General features: G+C 48.1%; 1 protein-coding gene across 1 annotated transcript in view; it reads right to left on the bottom strand.

Annotated features, from left to right (window-relative positions):
- The window catches only part of LOC133359001 (von Willebrand factor A domain-containing protein 7-like), a 142,233-nt gene that overhangs the window by 78,496 nt on the left and 41,999 nt on the right, over positions 1–21,738 (bottom strand). The window contains exons 3-4 of the mRNA XM_061577377.1: positions 11,881–12,162; positions 8,514–8,601 (exon numbers count right to left, since the gene is read on the bottom strand). Coding sequence (XP_061433361.1) covers positions 8,514–8,601; positions 11,881–12,162 — 370 coding nt within the window. The remainder of the gene's footprint in view (positions 1–8,513; positions 8,602–11,880; positions 12,163–21,738) is intronic.

Raw genomic sequence — 21,738 nt, 5'->3', positions numbered from 1 at the left:
CTCTCGAAGCCTCATGCGCTTCTGAAAGCTTCTGAAGGGTAAAGCGCATGTGGTCCGAAATTTTTGAATCAGACTTGTTCGGCGCGACTCATAATTGGACATCATTTGGAGGGTCATGGTCTCTGCCATACATTAAAAAGAATTGTGAGTAGCCGATGGATGCACGAAGAGCCATTCTGTTGGCAGCCAGGACTCCGGGAACATGCAAGTCCCAGTCAAGCTGGGACTCGCTGACCTGATGGCTCAGCATCGAAGTCAGAGTCCCGTGCAGCCGCTCCACCATTCCATCTGTCTGGGGGAGGTATGGCGACATATTTACTTACTTCCCGTAGTAATTTGGAAGAAAAATGATTGCCCTGATCAGTCAAAAGACGCTCAGGGGCACCCTTGTCCATCATGTAGTCATTGAGGAACGTCTCGGTGATGGCCGCTGCCGACTGGTTGGGGCGCGGCCAGGCTATCAGCCCGCATGAGAAATATTCAATGCTGACTAACTAATACTTATTCCCATGACGGGTGGTGGGAAATGGACCAAGGATATCTAGAGCGACCAACTCATTAATGCGGGAGACTTTAATTGATTACAACGGCGGACAACAGGGCCTGGTTGGGTTTTTCCGCCGCGCACACTGTAAACACCCCTTAAACAAATCAGCGACATCCTCTGCCATGCCCAGCCAGAAGAAGTCAAGCTGAAGCGTGGCAAGCGTTTAGAGCACACCCAAGTGCAGCAGTCGCTCGTGTACTGCCCAAATAACCTGACCTCGTAGGGCAGTGGACACGACAATGTTGTAACGGCGCAAGTCTCCGTCCCAGTACATCAACAGCCCATCCTTCAGGATGACAGAGGCTACACCCCTACGATCCCCACCCCCATCCATTTCCTTGACACGGCATTGCAGCTTAAACAGGGAGGCGCCCTCCACCTGGAGGCACCCCCACTCCGTAAGGTCTAAGCCGAGAACGGCGTCACACGCCACGAGACCATTGGCTTCATCAGAGGTGTCCACCTTGGCCGATGCCACAAGGGGCGGGGGCGAGTCCTCGGTCGGCGCTTTACAGTGCCCTGAACCTGAAAAACACGCGCACCTGTCGCTCGATGGCAATCGCGACAGGGCATCCGCGTGCGTATGCTGGGTGCCTTTCCGATAGGAAACAGTAAAGGAGTAGTCCTGGAGGACTTGGACTGATGGCTGCTCAATACGCAATACGCACTGTAGCGCTGCATGGTCTGAGCATACCGTAAAGCGTCTGCCATACAAATAGGGGTGATACTGTTGTACAAAGAAAACGATCGCTAGAAGTTCCCGCCATGTAACACAGAACCATTGTTCGGCTGGTGACAGTACCCTGCTGCCATATGCGACAACGCTCTCAATGCCATTGACAACTTGAGACAGAAGAGCACCAATTCCGGTGTTACTCGCGTCAGTGTCATGTACGAACGACAAGGAAAAGTCGGGGTAGCGGAGGGGTAGGGGCGTTCACCAAAGCATCGCGAAGCGCAACAAATGCGGCCTCCTCCTCCCCCCAATGAAACTTCTGACCTTGAGCCATCAAGGCATGGAGAGGTTTGAGGATGGTAGCGAACCCAGCGACAAAACAGCGGTAAAAATACGCAAATCCTATAAAACGGTGCACCTCCCCCACCGACATGGGGGTCGGCCAAGTTCGAACACACGTGGTTTTGTCCAGGTCCGTCGCAATTCCAGATTTACTAATGATGTGACCGAGATACCGAATACATTTTTGAAGAAGGTGACACTTTCGTGGCTTAAATTTGAGGTTCACCACACACATTTTGTGAAATACAGCACGTAAATGGTCAAAATGTTCTTTGAACGTATGGCTGAAGACGATAACATCGTCGAGATATATCAAGCATGAGTCCCACTGAAGGCCAGCTAGGACCAGTTCCATCAATCTTTGGAACGTAGATCTGATGGTTCAAAAAGCCACTCTGTCTACAGGAAAGCTACCCATACGGATGCTTACCTAAAAACCGGATTCCCACCACCATCCATCCCAGAATAATTCTCTCATCAAGACTCTACACCATAGAGCCCAATGCATTTCCGACCAAGAACACATTGCCAGTGAACTCAAGCACGTACACCAAGCTCTCAAGGCTAATGGTTACTCCGACTACACAATCCACAAAGCCATCACTCCAACCATGAAGAAGGACCATCTTAAGGAGCCATTCAAAACCATCACCTTACCCTACATTGCGGTGGTCACAAAAAATATCTCCAAAATCTTGAATAAACACAAGATCCAGGTCCGATTCAACACAGTACATAAAATCCGTGATCTGGTCACGTCTGTAAAAGATGTGATTCCAGACATACAGTACCCGGGCGTCTACAAACTAAGTTGCCTCTGTGGTAGCAGTTACATTAGAGAAATCAAACGACATGTCTCGGACCGCATCCGTGAACACAAAGCAGACCTAAAACAAAGTAGGACCAACACCTCAGCCGTGGCAGACCACTGTTATAATTCAATGGGCTCACATGACATTGACTTCTCCAAGACAAAGGTTCTCAGCAAGCGATCTGGCTACCATGAGAGATTCGTTCATGAGGCTATCCACATATACAAACACAGAGACAATTTCAACCGAGAAGATGGATTCTGGCTTAGCAATCATTGGAAGGATTTGATAAACCATTTCGGGTCTTGATGGTGTTCACGCTTACGGTGACTTTCAAACCGCATTCCATTCTCTTTCTCTCCCCCCTCCTCCGTTCCGAGCATAGATGGACTCGTCTGTCTGAACAACCGGCAGTTGCTGTCGGTGGTGCTAACGTTAACAAAAAAACGCCACTTTTTTCTAATTTTCTTGCTGAGGTTTTCACACCTGATGATGATTGCTTGTGTTGCAATCGAAACGTCGTGATAATTATATTGTTTAATTTTTATTATTTTATTATTTCCCTTCTATGTGACTTTACCGAAAGAACCAAGAATATGATTCCCTGCAGTCACGAAAGCTTGAAATCGAAATTAATGCTGTTTTGGGATTTTGGTAACTGCCAAAATCTGGATAGGAGATCAAGAGTAGATAAATAATGTGCTCCAGATAGACCATCTAGGGAATCATCCATCCGAGGGAGAGGATACAGATATCTTGTTAAGCTTACGGAAGTCAACAAGAATGATCGGGGCTCCCCACGGGCTGGTAGACGGTGAAATCATGTCTGTGGCTAACATTTCGTCAACTGCTAGCCAAACGTGTTCCTTCTCAATAGGGCTCAACCGGTAAGGATTTTACCGGGTGGGAGCGGCATTACCCATATTGATGTGGTGGCTCAAAAGCGTAGTGCGGCCGATGTCAAACTTCCCTTTCCTGAAAACATCAGCGAATTCACGCAAGAGCGCCCTCAACTCATCCCTCTGTGACTCGGACAAATCCGCACTTTCCGAACAAAGTGAATATAGCCACTTCTCATCAGGACCCTTACACGACGGCGTATTTGACACGATCCCCACACTTCTAACAACACATCCCCGTGAAGTGCGGGTGACGCATGAGCTAGCACAGTGCCCTTTTGAACAACAGACGTGTCTAACCCAGCATTGAGGACCTGGATAATAGGTTCTTGGTCGTTGGACACTAAAGTCTGGGCCCCCTACTAACATCAATCCCCGAATGGCTTTAATTGAAGGTCCCAAGAGGATTCCTCACGCAGTTGCCGCCTGATCTATTGTCTTGCGCAAGCGTAAGGGGACCAACATTTGCGTGCCAGGGGGAATCCGTACTGTTTCAGATGCCAGTGCTTGCACGGTGGCATTGACTGTGCACATTCGAGTGAGAGAGGGTAAAAATGCCATACGATGGCCCGATGGCAACTCAATGCAACCCTGGTCAATCAAATTTTTCACAGGCATTTTCTATAAAAAATCAGTCTCGAGCAATACACACTTGTGCTGTTATTTTGCCAATGATGCCCAATGAGCCGCCATTTGCGGCAATGCACAGAACTTCAACGGGGCATGAGGTACGGCATTTAGCAGACAAAATTTAATAAATCAACTCCGAAATGATGGTCACCGACGCACCAGTATCGACGAGCATCCTAATTTCGACCCCTTCAATCGAACCAATAACCACCGATGAACCTGCGGTCCCGGCAACTACTCTATGGGCCAGCTCCGACCACTGACCTGGTTGGAGCGGCCAGTCGGCCCGATCAATTTTCTGAACACCCCCCTCACCGACGCCCGACAGGAACGAGAACTGGCGAAACTAGATGAGTGAGGTGGATTTAGAGGCCGAGTGTGTGATGTGTCACGACTCGTTTTTAGGTGCAGTGTATAGGAGAACGGCCGGGTGGGCGACGGCGGTGGTCCGGAGAGGCGTCATCGTGGCACTCGGCAACCGGACGAGACGTGTCCCGTCAGCCCGCAAATATAACACACGGTGAGGCTGCTCCCTGGACAAGGTGATGTCTTCCCCCATCATTGGAGGTCGTCCCATCGCGCCATGCCGTTCCGTTGCCAGCCCCCACCTTGGGTCGATGCGTAGGCTTGGACGGGCTCCGTGTCTTCGGGTGTATCTCGCGCCTCACAAGGCGCGGTACACGCCGCCAACCCCGTATCCCATTGCAATAGCAGGTGTGCCTAGATGCATCTCGCAATTTTAATAGAACACAAGTCGTCGTCGACGGCCTGGATGACAATGTAGAGATCTTTCGCCAATGCCAGCAACTTCTTGAGGACCAGCGAATAAAGTCTGTCATGGTCCAACTTGGGAAAGGCAGCCTTCGCTAACGCCAGCAGCGCACTGAGGAAGGCGAGGGGTGTCTCGGCCTCCCCCCTCCTCCACGCAGCGAACCGATGGTGTATGTTGGACGGTGGTCCGTAGATCGCCGCTATCTGCATGAGTGCCTGCTGCAGCGTGGCCCTCTCCGCCAGCGGGATGGTCAAAAACGCCGCCAAGGCATCATCCTCCAAGGTGGTGAGCAGTGTTCTCAACGCCTCCGCCTCTGTCCATCCCTCCAAGTCTTGGTTGGTGAGGAACATTGGTATCAAGGCCACCCAGCCACCTCCAGCGGTGTTAAATTTTTAAATAAAGAGTAATTGTCGCCGCAGGGATGGAAGGTCGACGGGCAGGCTCGGCGCAGCGTCAAATTTGGTGGGCTCCTCACCCTGCTCTGCATTCAAAATGGCGCCCGTAAGCATGGGCTGCGCCACCGACGCTCCATTTTGGCGCGAAATGGCGGCGGCGGGCTGATCCATCCCGCACACCTCCGCAGCTGTCTCCTCCACAGTGGACTCCTCGCGGTCGCCATTCCCGGGGCTGTTGACTCTTCGTCTTCATCGTCCGACGTCCTGGTACGTACTCTGCTCCTAGTATACATAACCGACGCCGGTTATATAACTAAAGAACTTTTGGCCACTTCCGACACCAGTCGTAGTGGGCTCAACTGAGTCGCAGACATACTCTTTGGAGGCAACAGATTTATTTAACACCAACACTGGTTAAACACTGTAACAACCTAGGGTGGTGACTACCAGGCTAACTACACTAATTACACAGTAACTAGCTACAACGGACCAGACCCCAGCTTGGGTCCAGGTCCACATGTTAGAGACTCTTCACGGACGTAGAACGCAGAATGTAGGTTTCTTCAGGATAATAACAGCTGCCAGTTCCTCTGGGGGACCCGGCTTATATCTTCTGTGGCGGACTCGCTCTGCCCTTCGCCATGACCACCTTCTCGAGTCCTCGAGCAGGATCTCAACCTGGACACATGATCACCCCTAGCCCCCTCTTGGGGGCCCCCTTGTAGACACAACTGGTCATGTGTCCTTCGGGGTTAACCAGAGTGTCACAGCCCCTTATAACCCCATTCCATGGCCGGCCCTCTCGCACCCTATCCTGTAGAGGCCGGCACTGCACGCAGAACGTGGTACCGTCCATGTCTGTCAGTCAGCACTCACCGAGCCCCGCTAGGGCCGGTACTGCATCCACATTCAAGTGGTGTCTGTGATGTCAATACATCGCACGCCGTGCCTCTCCCAGGCCGGCCTCACACAGTGACATCCAATGATGTCACTACACAATGGTTAATTTAATAGTGAATCGCCCTCCATTCTGTATTTCCACAAAATAATAAAATAGTTGTAAAGTATATCCGCCGATTGGCTATCCAGACTAATGTTAATAAGAAAAGTCTGTCTGAGCACCCACATTCTGGATCGTTTTAACCATTTATGGGTCTCATCAGCAATGTCTGGCTTTATTAACAGATAATGTTGCATTAAAACATGTTATTGACAATAACACTCCCTCTAAATGTACGACGTCCCTTTAAGCTTCCAAATTTGAAACCATTCTTTAAAGAAAAACTCAATTAGTTTTATTTCGATTTAAAGCTTTCGTGACTGCAGGGATTCATCTTCTTGGTTCTTCTTGGTTCTTTCGGTAAAGTCACGTAGAAGCGTCTGAATGAACACCACCAAGCTTGGCAGCTTGGTGGTGTTCATTCAGACGCTGTCTTTCCGACAGCCCTGTTCTTCACCTGAGGACGGCTGCTTGCGTTGTGGCCGAAACGTCGTGAAAATTGTATTCTATTATGTGTTATTTTTATTATTTTATTATTTCCCTTCTACGTGACTTTACCGAAAGAACCAAGAAGAAGTATTTTTCGCTTTCAAAACAACTTCAATCTCACGTCATCCCCTGCTATATACTGCCATAGGGTTTGTCTATGGCAGTATATAGCAGGGGGTAGACCCGTGTGATGTAAGAGAATAAAGTTTAGCTGGGAGCATATTAAAATTTTGCGACATAGAATTATAATGTATTATTTACTGTCAGTAGATCAGCTTATTGGAGAGTATATTTAGTATACTGATGATACTATGTAGTTTATACTTTAGTTGTTTACGTGGTGGTTGAGTACTGCAGCTACATACTATTAACATTCCTTCACTTCATTAATGCTACTCCTACCCCCTCCCTTTGATTCTGCTAATCCTGCATAATGCACAGGCATAATTACTTTAAACCCCCTTCCCACCTCCTACGGACTTCACAAGTAGTACTAATCCCACATCTGCATTTCCCATAAATTTGCTAAATTCATATTGATATGCAAATTATTTTGTTAAGGCGCACCTTCCCGCTCCAACTTAGCTTAAATAGATGCTCCAAGCCTGGGGCGTGTCATTCAGTCACTGTCTTCCCGACAGACCTGTTTCTTCACCTGAGGACGGCTGCTTGCGTTGTGGCCAAAACGTCGTGAGAATTAATTTATTATGTTTTATTTTTATTATTTTATTACTTCCCTTCTACGTGACTTTACCGAAAGAACCAAGAAGATAAACTCATTTAGCTTTGTTGGAACGTTAACACGTAAAACGACGATTTAGATAACAACGATAGTATAATGTCATAATTGTCTTTTTACCCTTTTATCTGGCAACAAAACTGACACCTTTTTTTACAAGGAGTCATGTTTGCATTGACCACAATACCTGCAGTCGGAATGCAAACAAAAAAAAACATAACTCTGATAATGTATGCAATGTCTTTGAAATTGATTGGTCCACACCCGAGACAGCTTTCTTTAGAGCCTAGTCTCACATCGTGTTGGACCAGATGACGCCAAAAGGCAGGTATTGTGGTCAATGCAAACATGACTCCTTGTAAAAAAAAAGGTGTCAGTTTTGTTGCCAGATAAAAGGGTAAAAGAACCATTATCATATTTTGCTACTGGCAAAGAAGGTTCCAATAGTATAATGTCCTTATTAACTATTTCTGAAGTCTACATTGTAAACATTCGAATCGGGTCATGCCCTGCTGATAGGGTGATTTAAGTGGCATTGAAATTTCTCAGTCCATAGTTGTGGGTAGTTTGTATTGCTGGACTTAAATAGGTCGAGTGTGCACATCTTCATTAACGTAAACTGAAAGGCACAATCCACAATAGTGCAACTGTTGCCATGCAACCCAAAATATGAACCATATAGTAAACCACTGTCGTCTGTGCTCCTTCAGTATAGGAATAGCACAACTACACAAACCCTCTCCTTAAGCTCTCTGGCGGCTAGCAAACCTCGACAGTACCATTTAGTTCCTGAACATTTTGCCATACGTAAAAAGTTGAATTTGAATTTTCACTGTGATGCCGAAAAAACACAAGTCAATGGGAGTCATCTTGATACTGGCATACAGGTCCCTTATATATATGACTGCTCAACCCGAGATATTAAAGCTTTAAATTTTGTAATGTATTTTTTCTGTTCACCTCTTGGCGTTTTTTGGTTTAACACTGATGAGATCATGTCTCTGGTGAAGGCCAATCAGTTTCAAAGACAATGCATACATTATCAAAGCATGTTTTTTCTACCACCACTTCTCCCGTGTGTTGTGCATTCGAAATACAGTAGTAAATAGCACAGTTGGCTACGTACGGTGCGAAGTAAGTTTAACTTACATAGTTTGTAAGTTTAAAATCACTGAAAAAGTAAATGAGCTACTTTAGTGACATGCATATTACCAGCAACCTCTTCAGCAGACAAATCAAATATATCATTTTTTGGCTCTGTATTTCCCATTTCAATCCAGTTTGAATGACTGTAGAAGTCCTAAAAAAGACAATACAGTACTGTAGTTAATAACATGTGCTATATAGGACCACTGCCCAAAACCTCGTCTATTTTTGTTGTCGTTTCAAAGGCAGTGTTGTTGATAGTGTGTGGTGTGAAAAAGGTGGCCCGGTGTATTGATAGCAACCACATGCCTTCACACTTTTACTCTACTTTTTATTATATTTTAACCTGGGCACTTCCTCGTAAAATTGACGAACAATTATGGCCATAAGCAGAACCCTTTGTTACAAACTGGAACGTATACACAATACTTCACATTACTTTACACTACATGTTATTGACAAATATGTTAACTTTTTTTTCCCAATAGTTAATGTGTGGTTTGGAAAAGTTTTTTCCCTGAGAAGGGCATTGGGTTATTCGTTATTACTATTACAGCGCCATGTGGAAGCATTCAGGGTGTGCAGTATTTACATACATTGCTCGTCGTATGTGGAATCCTATTGTACACTCTGATCTACCATCATGAAGCAATTGTTAAATTGATCTTGTTTAGGGCTCCCCATTGGCAAGCCAAGCACTGTATAATTGTCCGTGTAGGCCACAAGTGCCGATAGCCATGAATGTTAATGGCTACGAGGTTCTCTCAAACTAGCTGTCAGCAGTGGCTATCAAATGGGGTTTCGGTCGGAGAGGGGCGCGTTATTTGCTGAAGCTGACCGCTCACTGGATTAGCCAAACGGGAGCAGGAGGCGTGGGGATTAAGGGAGGAGTGAAAGGGAGAGAGGAGGGAATGAGGATTTTGGGGGGAGTGGTTGGGCTAGATTGTTCAGAAAAGTTCTAGACGGTTCCGAGAGAAGGGTGTGGGATACACAGGTTCCTTCATGCGGTTTCGGTTTATTCAAATTTTCATAAATCAGGCGAACCTATTTCTACCAAATATTCATGACATGCACTACTTGGCAGGTAGCTGTCTCGTGGGGTTTAGCTTTGTGCACCCTTTTGTTGCAACGCATCTACCATATGAAGCGAGGAAAACTTGTGTAGTGGTGATAACTACTCGCTGTTCGCAAGCTGTGAGAGAGCAGTTAGTAAACAAGGTTTTCCCGCTCAATCAAACGGTTAGGGTCAAATGGGGTGAGGTAGGATCCAAACGCCAGATTGGGACGGACCAATCGGAGGGGTCCACGAGGTGGCCGGGGATTGGTCAACCCGGCCACGAACAGGTATAAAAGCCGGAGCGCTGAGAGCTCTTGGCCAGTTCTGCTACACGAAGACCCAAGTCGGCTGAAGACAGCTAGGACCCTGGACCAAGCCTTCCAGCCCTTGTCAGGGCTGGGGCTCTCAGTGTAGCCAGTGGTCAGGGGAGATAGGTCCTGGATAGGACCCTGGCTCCCAGCCTTCCCGCCCTTGTGAGGGCGAAGGTCTTGAGCGACCAGAGGTCGGGGACCCGCCGGGCCAGCGGCGGGTCAGTGTGCCTCCCCTAGGTCCCAGCCAGAGGCGTAGCTAGGATATTTTGCGCCCGGGGACGAACTATAAAATTGGCACCCCCCCCCCCCCCCCCGTTTAATCACATTTTCCTATTACATCGAATAAGGAATACCAATTTCAATTTTAATGAAATATTGTATTTAAAGAAGCAAATTTATATAAATTATATTACATGGCTCACTCAGTCACTGTCGTAGACTGGTTGACAGTCTACAAAAGATACATTTTTCTTGATTTCACTGTCGCAAACTGGTCAATCACGTAATCAAAATTAGTTTTTTCCAATGTTTATCTTTCAACGCTAAGAAGAGCAAGATCGCTGAGACCATCTTGTCCCATTGAAGCACGCAAATACGACCAAATACGTTTCAATTTGCTGAACGACCGCTCACAGCTTGCAATTGAAACTGCTATTGTTAATAAAATTTGCAGTGAAATTCGCAAATTCGGAAATATGTCGTCTCCATTAAACACAATAAAACCAAGAAGATCCAAAGGAGTTTCTGGTAGAACTTCATTCCGGTTACTGAGCAGCAGTTTGCAATCTGGTGGTCTAGCTAACACAGTAACACTCTCACTTAGTGTCCGCCAGCGAGCATGGCTCGGCTCTTAGGTCAGTTCAAATATAAGGTACGAGCGACGTCCACGTATAAGTGAGCCTTGTAGTTAATGCTGCTAGATGAAGGCCACGCTTTGTTGATGTGCGTGGGCTGCTCCGGCTGCTGCAGCCACCTGGAGCGTGGTGGTGTCACTAATAAGAACTACAAATAGGCCGTCGTAGTTTCTTCCACCAAAAAACAGGCCAGTGACTAAGGCTGAAAGACTGCCGCCTGTCTGTTGTTTGGGACGTTCTTCCATGTAAGTTCTTAATAGGCGCGCGAACCAAAATGTAATTACATGACATGTAGGCTGTGTGTGGCGGGATATATAATCTTTTAGGTTGAGGTGTAGATTTGTGCAGTAGTTTCAGGCTGCCGCGCCCGCCGCAATAAGTTATAATGTAACGTTGTAAGCCTCATTTTGGCGCCCCTTTACCTTGGCGCCCGGGGACATATGTACCCCCCTGCCCCCCCTAGCTACGCCTCTGGTCCCAGCCGGAGGACGCTAGGCTAGCGGGAAGATTAGATAGACAGCAAGTCCGAAGGCTGTACCTTCCCAGGGTAACGGGACTGTATACCCCTTGTGTGTTAGGGACTGTATAATTAAGACAATAAACTGTGTGTGTCATAAAGAAGTTATTAGTCCGTCCTTTACAACACTACACTTGTATAAGGAGAAGGCAGAGAAGGGTGCAGGGCTCTTGGATGGGAACAGTTGTACGATGGCAAAACCACAGATAAATAAAGTTGGCTCTTGCCAGAAGACTGAGTTCGTATGACTGCTTTTGTAGTTGTGTATTGATTCAGGATGCTCTACCGTGGTGTACTGATTGGCCAATCTAGAGGTCAGTAATTCAATCGGCCACAGCAATGGAAAAGTTTATGTAAATACTCCTGATCCTGGCTACGCAACAATCGATGTACTTGGATACACCATTGTCGATTGGCAGGTCGCATGTGGTGGCGTAAAGTGTGGCAACTCCCACCTCTTTCCAGGCATTTGGCCCAGTGTGGAAGAGTAGGATAAAATACACTCTCACCACTGAAAGGCACTCTGGAGTTCCCTGTAGTTGCTGCCCTTTCATCAGCATCGAGCGTGCCCCAGAAATTGCAGGGGTGCGTCTTCATATTCATACAATCTGACATAATATGTAACTATAATTCATACTTCAATTGTTTTGATGAGGTGTTTAGCCAACCCCAGTTCAACTGCATAAGCACGTACCTGCAAGGTGTGGAGTATTTTTCCGGTCCGTTTTCGTGCCATGCTGTAATCTGAACTCGTCACTTCATCTTTATGAAGCAATCGAATTAAACCATTTCGTTGTGACACTAGTTCCTGCTGAGCCGCTACGAACATCTCTGCATCAAAATGGTATCTTGGGTCGTCTTTGGTGCTTTTTTCCGAGTCTGTGTTTGCATTCGCTGTTAGGATCTCATCCTTTGCATGATTGTAGCTCGGAGTGCTTTTGTAGTTCACTTTGTACCCGGTTGTGGATTCTTTCGCCTGCAATAAATTACATATTTAAATTAATGGAAGACAACAACTGAAAAAAGCATGCTACAGTTAAACGTTGGATTATCAGTTTGGAAGATTAACCTGAAATTCGGATAAATTGTCATTGTGTTTGCAAAAGCATGTTTAATATCTTTACACGCACTGGTTTAATGGGTGCTCCTCACTCGTTGAGGGTCAGTTGTTCAGCGCCCATGTGACCGCAAACATGTCGGAAAGTAAACCAATGACTTTTAAAAGCAGAATAAAACAAATGATTTCATACTGCTGCGTTGGCAGTGGTGCACAAGCATAAATTCAATTAATGCTTCTTAGGGTGGGGTAAGAGGCCTTTGTACTTGCTGCTCAGATGTGATTTGCATATTCAGATGCAAAACAACCTGTAGGTGCCTCTAGAACATTGTTTCTCTAACTTGCTCCACGGACCACTTAGCCGATGCAAACCTTTCCGTGGACCACGCATCCCCCCACTCCTGGTGACCAAACGCATCCACTTCTCTAAATACCAGTCATACATAATTATTCATATTACCAGAACACACAAATATTTTTTAAACACAGCTATAAAGCTTTTCTTTTTGGGGGGAGGGGGGCATTTACATCTTAGGGTAGTGTCATCCGGGTAACTTACCTAACTTAATTTTGTATAAAATATTATGAATGATATATTAATTAATGTCTGCTATAAAGGTTATAAACATTGTCATTATTTCTGGATCAACCTGCATTTCCATCAGCCCAATGGCTACCCGGAGGACCGTTGCGGACCACTAGTGGACCAGCAACCACATTTTGAGAACCACTGGTCTAGAGAGTCACTTCAACCTGATTATCGATGATCACATCTTTTCTGTTAGCACCAGGACGTATTTTACGCCACGCAGGCTTCTTATCCCCAACCCAACCTCAACGGTTACATGACTTTCAGGAGTGTTATATCATAAAAAGGCACTATGGTGTGACTGCTTGTACATTTTAAATACTGTACCAACAGCACGCCGCACAGTAGGCAATGAGAACCAGCACTATGGCTATGACAAACTGAAGGTTTATGGTGGAAACTTTCCACCTTCATTAAGTCACTCGATGTTCTCAGTATACAGTAATTCTCCGGGTTGCGCACGACCGACTTACGCAAATCCGACTTTATAGAAATGCTTCCATAAATCATTTTAAAAAATCAATATGCGGAAATGGTTGCGTTCTGTTACATAAGCGCAATTAGTTCAGCACGGTGAGGTTGCGGATGAATACCGCGGAGCAAGGCATAAGACTGTCCGCCTTAGGCCAGAGTAGGCCTCGGCAAGGTAAGGTAATTTACCCTTTTTCCTGGGTAAAAGGGTAAAGGTAAAGAGTAAAGATGTCGACATGCCAAGGGGTAAGGTAAAGGGTAGGGTAAAGGTAGCTCGGAAGAATTACCCGGTAGGGTAAAGGAAGAGCGAAGTATTACCCGGTAAATACGGTGCCTTGTTTACCGCTAAAGGCTCCGTGGCGCAGTCTGTGGCCTCCATTTAATAAGTAATATTAAAACAAACTTTATTTAAAACACGCTTTTATTAAACGTACTAGTAATGGCAGAACTCCAGGAAGTGGCCCCGAAGCTTGCCACGACGTAAGGGGCCGTGGCCAATCACAGCCAACGTGAGTTGAGCGTGGACAATTATACCCAAGCCAAAACATAACATGTAAAAAAGATTGCTTAAAAACATATATTTTTATGATAGGATATAGTATTGTCATCAGTATGACATAAGTATACCAAGTGTGCAGTCGATACCACATTAGGAAGTGGATAAAAATTGAGTTTCAAGATTTGAGGATACAACAACAATGACAACAACGACAACAACAACAGACAGAGTGAGTTAAAAGAAAGCGTGTAAAATTGGAATCATCGAGAGTATTCTATATGATTAAAGTGCTCTACCTAGCATTTACCGTTATAAACCTTGTTCGTGTGTAGTAGTTCCCTAATAATTACCCTGTAATCGGGTAATTTGTATGGGGTAAGGGTAAAAGGTAGGGTAAAGGTAAGCTCGTTGCTTTTTACCTTTTACCTTACCTGCTAAAGGGTAAAAGGTAGGGTAGAGTGATTGTATTGTGGTAAGGTAAAAGGTAGGGTAAAGGTAGGCTCGTTGTTTTTACCTTTTAACTTTTACCTTACCTTGCCGAGGCCTACGCCAGAGGTCGCAAACGGGTTTTGATTCCTTACCCATACCCGTACCCGGCCGCACCAGGGTCGCAAACGGGTACCCGTACCCATACCCTACCCGATACCCGGCTACCCGTACCCGGCCGGGTATTGGGTAGGGTACGGGTACCCGATTGCGACCTCTGGGATGAAGCCATGTTGCAGGCGCGGGTGTGTTGATTCTAGGAACTTGAATTGTGAGAAGAGACAAGACGTTGGGAAATGAGTGACAAACGGTTACTCACCAGTGACTCACGGCCTACCCGTACCCGTACCCGGCCGCACCAGGGTCGCAAACGGGTACCCATACCCGGCTGGGTACGGGTAGCCGGGTATCGGGTAGGGTACGGGTATCGGGTACCCTATTGCGACCTCTGCCTTACGCCTCACTTCACCAAAACGCTGTCTTCACCGAGCCCGAACTTCACTCGGATTAAGGTAAAATTATTTTTTGTAGCTTAACGTAATTCTTTTCCTTTTGTAGCATTACATAATTTTTTTTTCTATGCTTAAAACTAGCTTTTGTCGCATGTTTCTATTAACAGTTTTCTTCATTTAAGTGTGTTTCATAAGTTAGTTATTGTATGTGTAATGTTCTTGTAGGGAGACGGAGTCTTCGAAGAGGCAACACGGTTTATTATACCATAACAGTTTACACTTAAACTCTAACACAAAGGGGTAATGGCCCCTTCCACCCACAACCTGGGGAGGTACAGCCTCCGGGCTATCGTATCTAGAACTCTGACTCCTCTAGCTCTCCAGCTGGCTAGACCTAGGGGAGGCTGACCCACCGCTGGCCCGGTGGGTCCCTGACTGCTGGCCCGTCCGGACCTGGCCCTTAGAAGGACATCAGGCCGAGGGAACCTCAGGGTCCTAACCTCTCGACCACTGGCACCGCACTGAGCCCCGGCCCTTAGAAGGACGTCGGTGACTTGGGGTCCAGGGTCTTCTTCTCCAGGCGGCTTCTGGCTTCGGCTTGAGGCGGACTGACTTGCGCTCTCAGGGACCCGCTTTATATACTCTTTCTCCCTGACGGGCGGGTTTCTGGAGGATCGTAGCTTCCCACAGCCCCCTCCCCTCAGAGGGGTTCCAACCGCCATTGGCCCGACCAGTCCGGACCGGTTTCTACCGCTCCCCACCGAGGGGCGCGTGTGTGACAACATGACCACCACATATGTGCTTTATTTAACACAATTACACTTCGATTGCTAGTAGTCTCAGCCAACAGCGATGGGATAAGTCTAGGCCTCGCCTAATGCACTGCAAACGAATATTCGGAAGTGACTGCTTTCTATTAACAATGAATATTAAAATGTTTCGAAGTATTCCTGAACAATTAGATACAGTATATGTTCCATTAGTTTAATTATGGGTAGTGTCAGGGTAGATATTCGATGAAATGAAAGAATCAGGAAGTGCAGAGCATATGTACATAAATATGATACAGGTAGCGATATAAAATGGATGACAGCGCGATGCAGTACTGAGATAAAACGAACTCGTATACGGGTAGGGGAGGCACAACTTTTTCCGGCTATGGGATTTTATCTTGATTTTGTGGGAAAATTGTTAAGTTTCCAACATACGGAAAAATCGGGTTACAGATACTTTTATACATACGTTGCAACTCTAATACACCGGTTGACGAAAGTTGGACTTTCGGTAAATCAACATGTGTCCCACTATTGGCTGTGCTTGGGCTTGGAAACAGTGGGTGAAACTGTGCAGAACACGGAAATCGGCCCACTGCAAGTTCTGCACACTTTGTTCACTTTAATAATTAATGCCACACTGAGCCTCGAGACTATATTTCAGAAGGGTCCTGTATTCGGATGCTTGACCAATACCAGACAAAGACTATATATATTTTTCTACGATGGGAGCAGTGTCGGATTTAGGAATACGCTCAGAAAGCTACTGCTTAGGGCATCACATTATGAGCGTCTTCTAAATACGAAAAACATACGAGGTTTAAAGTGGTGTATAATCGGTTGAAAAATAAAGATAGGAGAAAAAAGTCTCTAAAATGGTTAATTTCATTCCAATATGAAACATATATGGTACTTACTCTTTCGGGCATAACACAAGCGTCCATCTACAGGTGGGACAACCACGGCAAGAAAACAATTGCTGAAGTAGGCAAAAGGGCTGCTGTAACAAGAGGCTATATAGGAAAGAGAAGGGGGGAGGAGCCAGGGAGGAGAGATAGAGGTGGGGGTGTGGGGGTAGGGGGAGCGGAGTGCTGAAGCTAAGACACATACACGGCAAAATGCCGGAGTGGGAAGGGGAAGTGAGCGGGGGTTGGGAGTGGGAGGCTGCAAAATGCCTGGGTGGGAAGGGGAAGTGAGCATGGCTGGGAGTAGGAGGCTGAAGAAACTGAAGATGCAGATATGATGGCAAATCATGAAGCAGTTAAGGTTTTACCTGGTTAATAACATTCTTCCAATGATTGCTCAATTTGTATCCATCTTCCCGGTTGAAGTTATGTCTATGTTTATATCAGGGGCGGTTTCTTCATTAGGGCGATTGGGCGACGCACCACCAATGTCATTCAACCACAGAGTCACGCTAGCCGTCACTGTCAGCCTCTGGATATAGTCCAATCAGCGTTATGTCACGTTCTGTGGAGTACCGCCTCTTTTGGGGCGATTTCACTACGGCTGAGAATCGCCCCGAGTGGCCCCATAGACTTACATTCAAAGATGTTTTTTTTCGAACGGGGGCGCTCCAATGCATTCTCTATGGCTTCCGGGAGGGCTCGCCCTAACGTGCTTACGTCATCATACGTGCTAACATCATCATACGTAAGCACGTTTCATCCAACAATATAATTTATCGCTACCTAGTGGAATCTTTAATAAAATAAACTTGAGTGGTTTGTTTTAATAGTGAGTATATAAACAAACAAGACGTATTGTAAAAGTCACTTTATTTTTCATTAATATTAAAGAAGTGAAGTTGCCTTTACATGCTTAAGCTGTTAATTTATTCATTGCATGGGTGGACCTTATCCTTATCAATCATCCAGACATTTGCCCCCCTGAGAGATTTTGCAGGAGCCGCCACTGGTTTATATATCTGGATGGCTTCATGAACAAACCTTTGATAGTAGCCCGACGGTTTGCAAAGTACCTTTGTCTCGGAAAAAACAATTACATTGGCGAAACGAAACGACATATCTCGGACCATGTTCGCGATCACAAGTCAGATCTGAAACACGACAGAACTAATACCTCCGCCGTGGCTGACCATTGCTATAACGCTGAGGGCTCTCATGATATTGTTTTTTTCTGAGACCAAGGTACTCTGCAAACCGTTGGGCTACTATCAAAGGTTTGTTCAGGAAGCCATCCAGATATTTAAACATAGACATAACTTCAACCGGGAAGATGGATACACATTGAGCAATCATTGGAAGGATGTTATTAACCAGGTTAAACCTTAACTGCTTTACGGTTTGCCTTCATATCCACATCTCCAGTTTATTCAGCCTCCGACTCACAGCCCCACTCACTTCCCCTCCCCACCCCAGCATTTTGCAGCCTCCCACTCCCAGCCCCGCTCCCTTTGTGATGCCACAGCGATGAGGCCGCTCTGCCGATGCCATGGCCTTGACGCCGCCACCACCGGGCGACGGGGCCGATGCTGCTCTTCCCTCACCACCCCCCACATAAACACACACACACACACCCCCACATAGGGCCTCGAGGGGAGGTCACCTGGCTGATAGGTTTTCACCCAGAAGCCCTCTCATGGGACTAATCTTCACGGTTTCCTGCGGCCAGGGAATTGGGCGATCTCCCCCGAGGCTAAATTGCACCACGGCACCATGACTGGGATTGTAATTACATGGTCACGACGGGGCTGCTCAGCCACCGCGGTTAGAAAACACACCGCACAAGACACGGACGTCTGTGAGGCACCAGCCTGAATAATGCGACCGGGCAGGGGAGCTCTCCAATTGGCAGGAGACCCCCTAGGATCAGCGTTAGCTCCTTTTTATGTGGAAAGTAGAGTGCGGACGTCTGAGAAAGCACCGGTCCGGCAAGCATGGCGAGAAATCCGAGCCACCTGATTGGCCGGGACGGCCATCGGATCAGCGACGGCTTTCCTTTGATGTAGCGAACAATAAAAGGTGAGCGGCAGGTAGAGATAGGGCAGTTCCTGTCCAGCACAAGCCAGCGATCGGTCGACTCTTCAGCCACTCGAACGTCCATGTGACTAGTCAGTGTGCAGCGAGGACTGGCCCGCGGGAGCTCCGTACGAATCAAACTGTGAGTACAGGAGAGAGAGGTAGAGAACGACGTGATAATTCCTCGAGAGCATAGGTCTAAGCAGGCGGAAAAGATTGGGTTTAGACCATCGTAAACCGATTAGTAACCCCACTGATTTCGGCTTCGGGCTCCGGAATATTTAGTATCAGACACGCCGGGAATAAATCGTTAATGATTTATAACAGCCTCGTGTAGTTTCTACGAGTGTGAGGGGAGTGTATGGTGGTGTGAGTGCGCTTGCCGTAACACGTGTGGTTGGTGCGCGGTATCCCGGTGGAAGAAACGCTGCGTGTGAAGGACTCCGCGGGTGCACGTTTCGTCCTGTGACCCCTGACCTCTGCGCCGCAGGTGTGGCTGGTGCGCGGTATCACGGTGGAAGAAACGCTGCGCGTGAAGGACTCCGCAGGTGCGCGTTTCGTCCTGTGACCCCTAACCTCCGCTCCGCGTGTGTGGCTGGTGTGCGGTATCACGGTGGGAGAGATGCTGTGCTCGAAGGACTCCGCGGGTGCGAGTTTTGTCCTTGATCCCTGACCTCCGCTCCATGTGTGTGAACGCTATGCGTTGTCAGGTGGGCATCCAACACCGGTTTGAGTGGCCGCACGGCTGCCGCAGTATTTTTAGCGCGTGCACGTGTTGGCTAATAGGCATGGGTGGGTGCGCACGCTTGAGTGTGGGCAGCGGCGTGCACGGGCACGCGCGTGCCAGGAGGCTTCTCCGGACAGTTGGGGGAATGCCCGTGGGGAGTGTGTGTGAATGACCCGAGGTGGCCGAGAGCCAGCCAAGAGTCATGTCTTACAGGGGGGACGCGGAGGTTTCAAGGTCAATGCTACGAGAGGAAGCAAGGAGAGAGGAGGAATAAGAGGAGGAAGGGGAAGACGAGTCGGGGGCATCAGCCCCAATAACTTCCTCTCCCCACTCTGTCATTTTGCCGTGTATGTGTCTTAGCTATAGCCCTCTATTTCCCCTACCCCCCACCCCAACCTCTCTATCACTTCCCCCTGGCTCTTCCACCCTTCTCTTTTTTATATAGCCTCTTGTTACAGCAGCCCTTTTGCCCACTTAAGCAATTGTTTTCTTGCTGTGGTTGTCCCACCTGATGACGGACGCTTGTGTTGCACCCGAAATGTCGTGATAAAATATATTTAAAAAAATATTATACCTACGTGACTTTACCGAAAGAACCAAAGAATATGGCTCTCTGCAATCACGAAAACTTCAAATCTAGATATACGGTAGTTGTTTAGTGTCGTAGGTTTCTTCTCCTCTCCCTTCTCGAGGCGTGTGTGTGCAGGTGGCATGCGGCATCACACACACAGTCAGAGACGAGGTAGTAACAGGAGGCACCATCTTTGTTTTTATCAGCTTCACACCACCAACTCCGGACTCCTCTCTCACAACCACGCTGCCATACGGCTCGGCCCAAACACGACCCTGTCCACGTTGCACTGACAGTATCGACCGGGACAGCCAACTACTGTCCGGCCGCGCAATGATCGGGCGAAGGCGGCAGCGACGAAGGTGGCAGCGATGAAGGCGGCGATGACGACAGAGATAATGAGACGAGTCCACTCCCAGAACCGGTAGCCTGGAGCTCTCGCTCTCCGCTGCTTATATTCCCCTCAGTGCGGCTGGACAGGCAGAGCAACCCCCTATCTCAAGGAACACCCCTAACATTAATGAAAAGAAAAAAAATTCCCACGATCCCATTACAACTGCGGCAGCCCCCGCAAATCAACAACACCTTGCTACCCACCCGGCGCCCCCTGATAACCAAACCAACACTCAACCCAATGTCAATGCCACCAATCTCGCGAATCAGCAACATTCCCCACAGCACGGCACCTCAATCCGCGAATCGGCAACACCTTACGCAGCCCCCCATCTGTGAATCGGCGACCCTCCACACAGCACGGCGCCCCCTCGCAATCGACACACTTTACACAGCGCGGCGCCCCCCCTGCAATCGACACACTTCTTCATTACCCCTTAACCCAGGCCCTTAGCCCCAACACCTCCTCCCCCTCGGATCCCTTCCCAGTGCATGGGCGAGTCCCCCCATACCGGGACATAGCTTGCGTGATCCGGTGCATGGCACGGGTCACCCCCATCTCAGCGGGGTCTTGCACCTCTGGAACCCCGAGAGACAAGAGACGATGGAGAAGGAGTTCTCGGCTCAAAGAGAGTGGCCCCTCACCGCTTGGCAGCACCTGCTTGGATCCGGTCCCTGAGACTTCGCACTTGGCAGTCTCACACATGAAGCACTTTGACGTGGATCCCCAGGGCGGAGGCAGCTGCCCCCACCATGGTTCCTCCTGCGGGGATCTTCTTGCCTGCATCCCCCGGCCCCCCACTACCACCATATCTTCCATGCTCCATGCCGTGGTCTCCCATCTTGCCCGCTGCTGCTTTTCTTCTGTAATAAACCTTCTTGAGACGGCTTCCGGAATCAGTCCTTTTTATTATCAACTTCCACAGTTACACTTTACACACTCCCCGTTGCTGACAGACAACGGAGAGAGGGCAGACTTCTCGCCAAGTCCCCACCGCGCACGTGGCGCCCAGAGCCCCCGTACGCGCGTGACTCCTGCTCTGCTCGTTCCCAAGTCTGCTCACGACCGCCCTCCCTCTCTCTCTCTTTATCCTTCCGTCACGTGGTACCCCCCAGCCAATCCTCCATAGACAGCGTTGACCGTTCCCGATGGTTCCCTGTCACTCCCGGGACCACGCCTCTGATCCGGCTCCCCATTAGCTGAGGCCCCGATTGGCCAGGCCAATCACCCCTGCTAACATGCCATGATCACGCCGAGGCCATGCTCCCTGGCTCATCCCTTATTGGCTACAAAGCTGGACCGGCAAGACAATCCCCACGTGAACCCTCTATGGCTGTTATTACATCACCCCCCCCCCCCCCCCCCCGGTGAAAAATTCAGCCGTCTCGGCTGGGAAAAAGGGTGATCAACCAATTCCGTAAAACATCTTATTAGCGCACCAAGGTGCATTTAACAATAAAGGGTGAAACGGCGTCCACGCGCCGAACAACACTTAAAAACAGAGTCAACCATGAAAAATCAGACACACATTAGGGCGCCCCTGCAGCGCGGT

The sequence above is a fragment of the Lethenteron reissneri genome, chromosome 64, assembly GCF_015708825.2.
Source record: "Lethenteron reissneri isolate LAM-NWPU_2019-01 chromosome 64, ASM1570882v1, whole genome shotgun sequence".
In the NCBI taxonomy this organism is placed as follows: domain Eukaryota; kingdom Metazoa; phylum Chordata; class Hyperoartia; order Petromyzontiformes; family Petromyzontidae; genus Lethenteron; species Lethenteron reissneri.
Note: the sequence above shows the minus strand (reverse complement) of the source record. Positions and strands in the feature narration are given on the sequence as shown.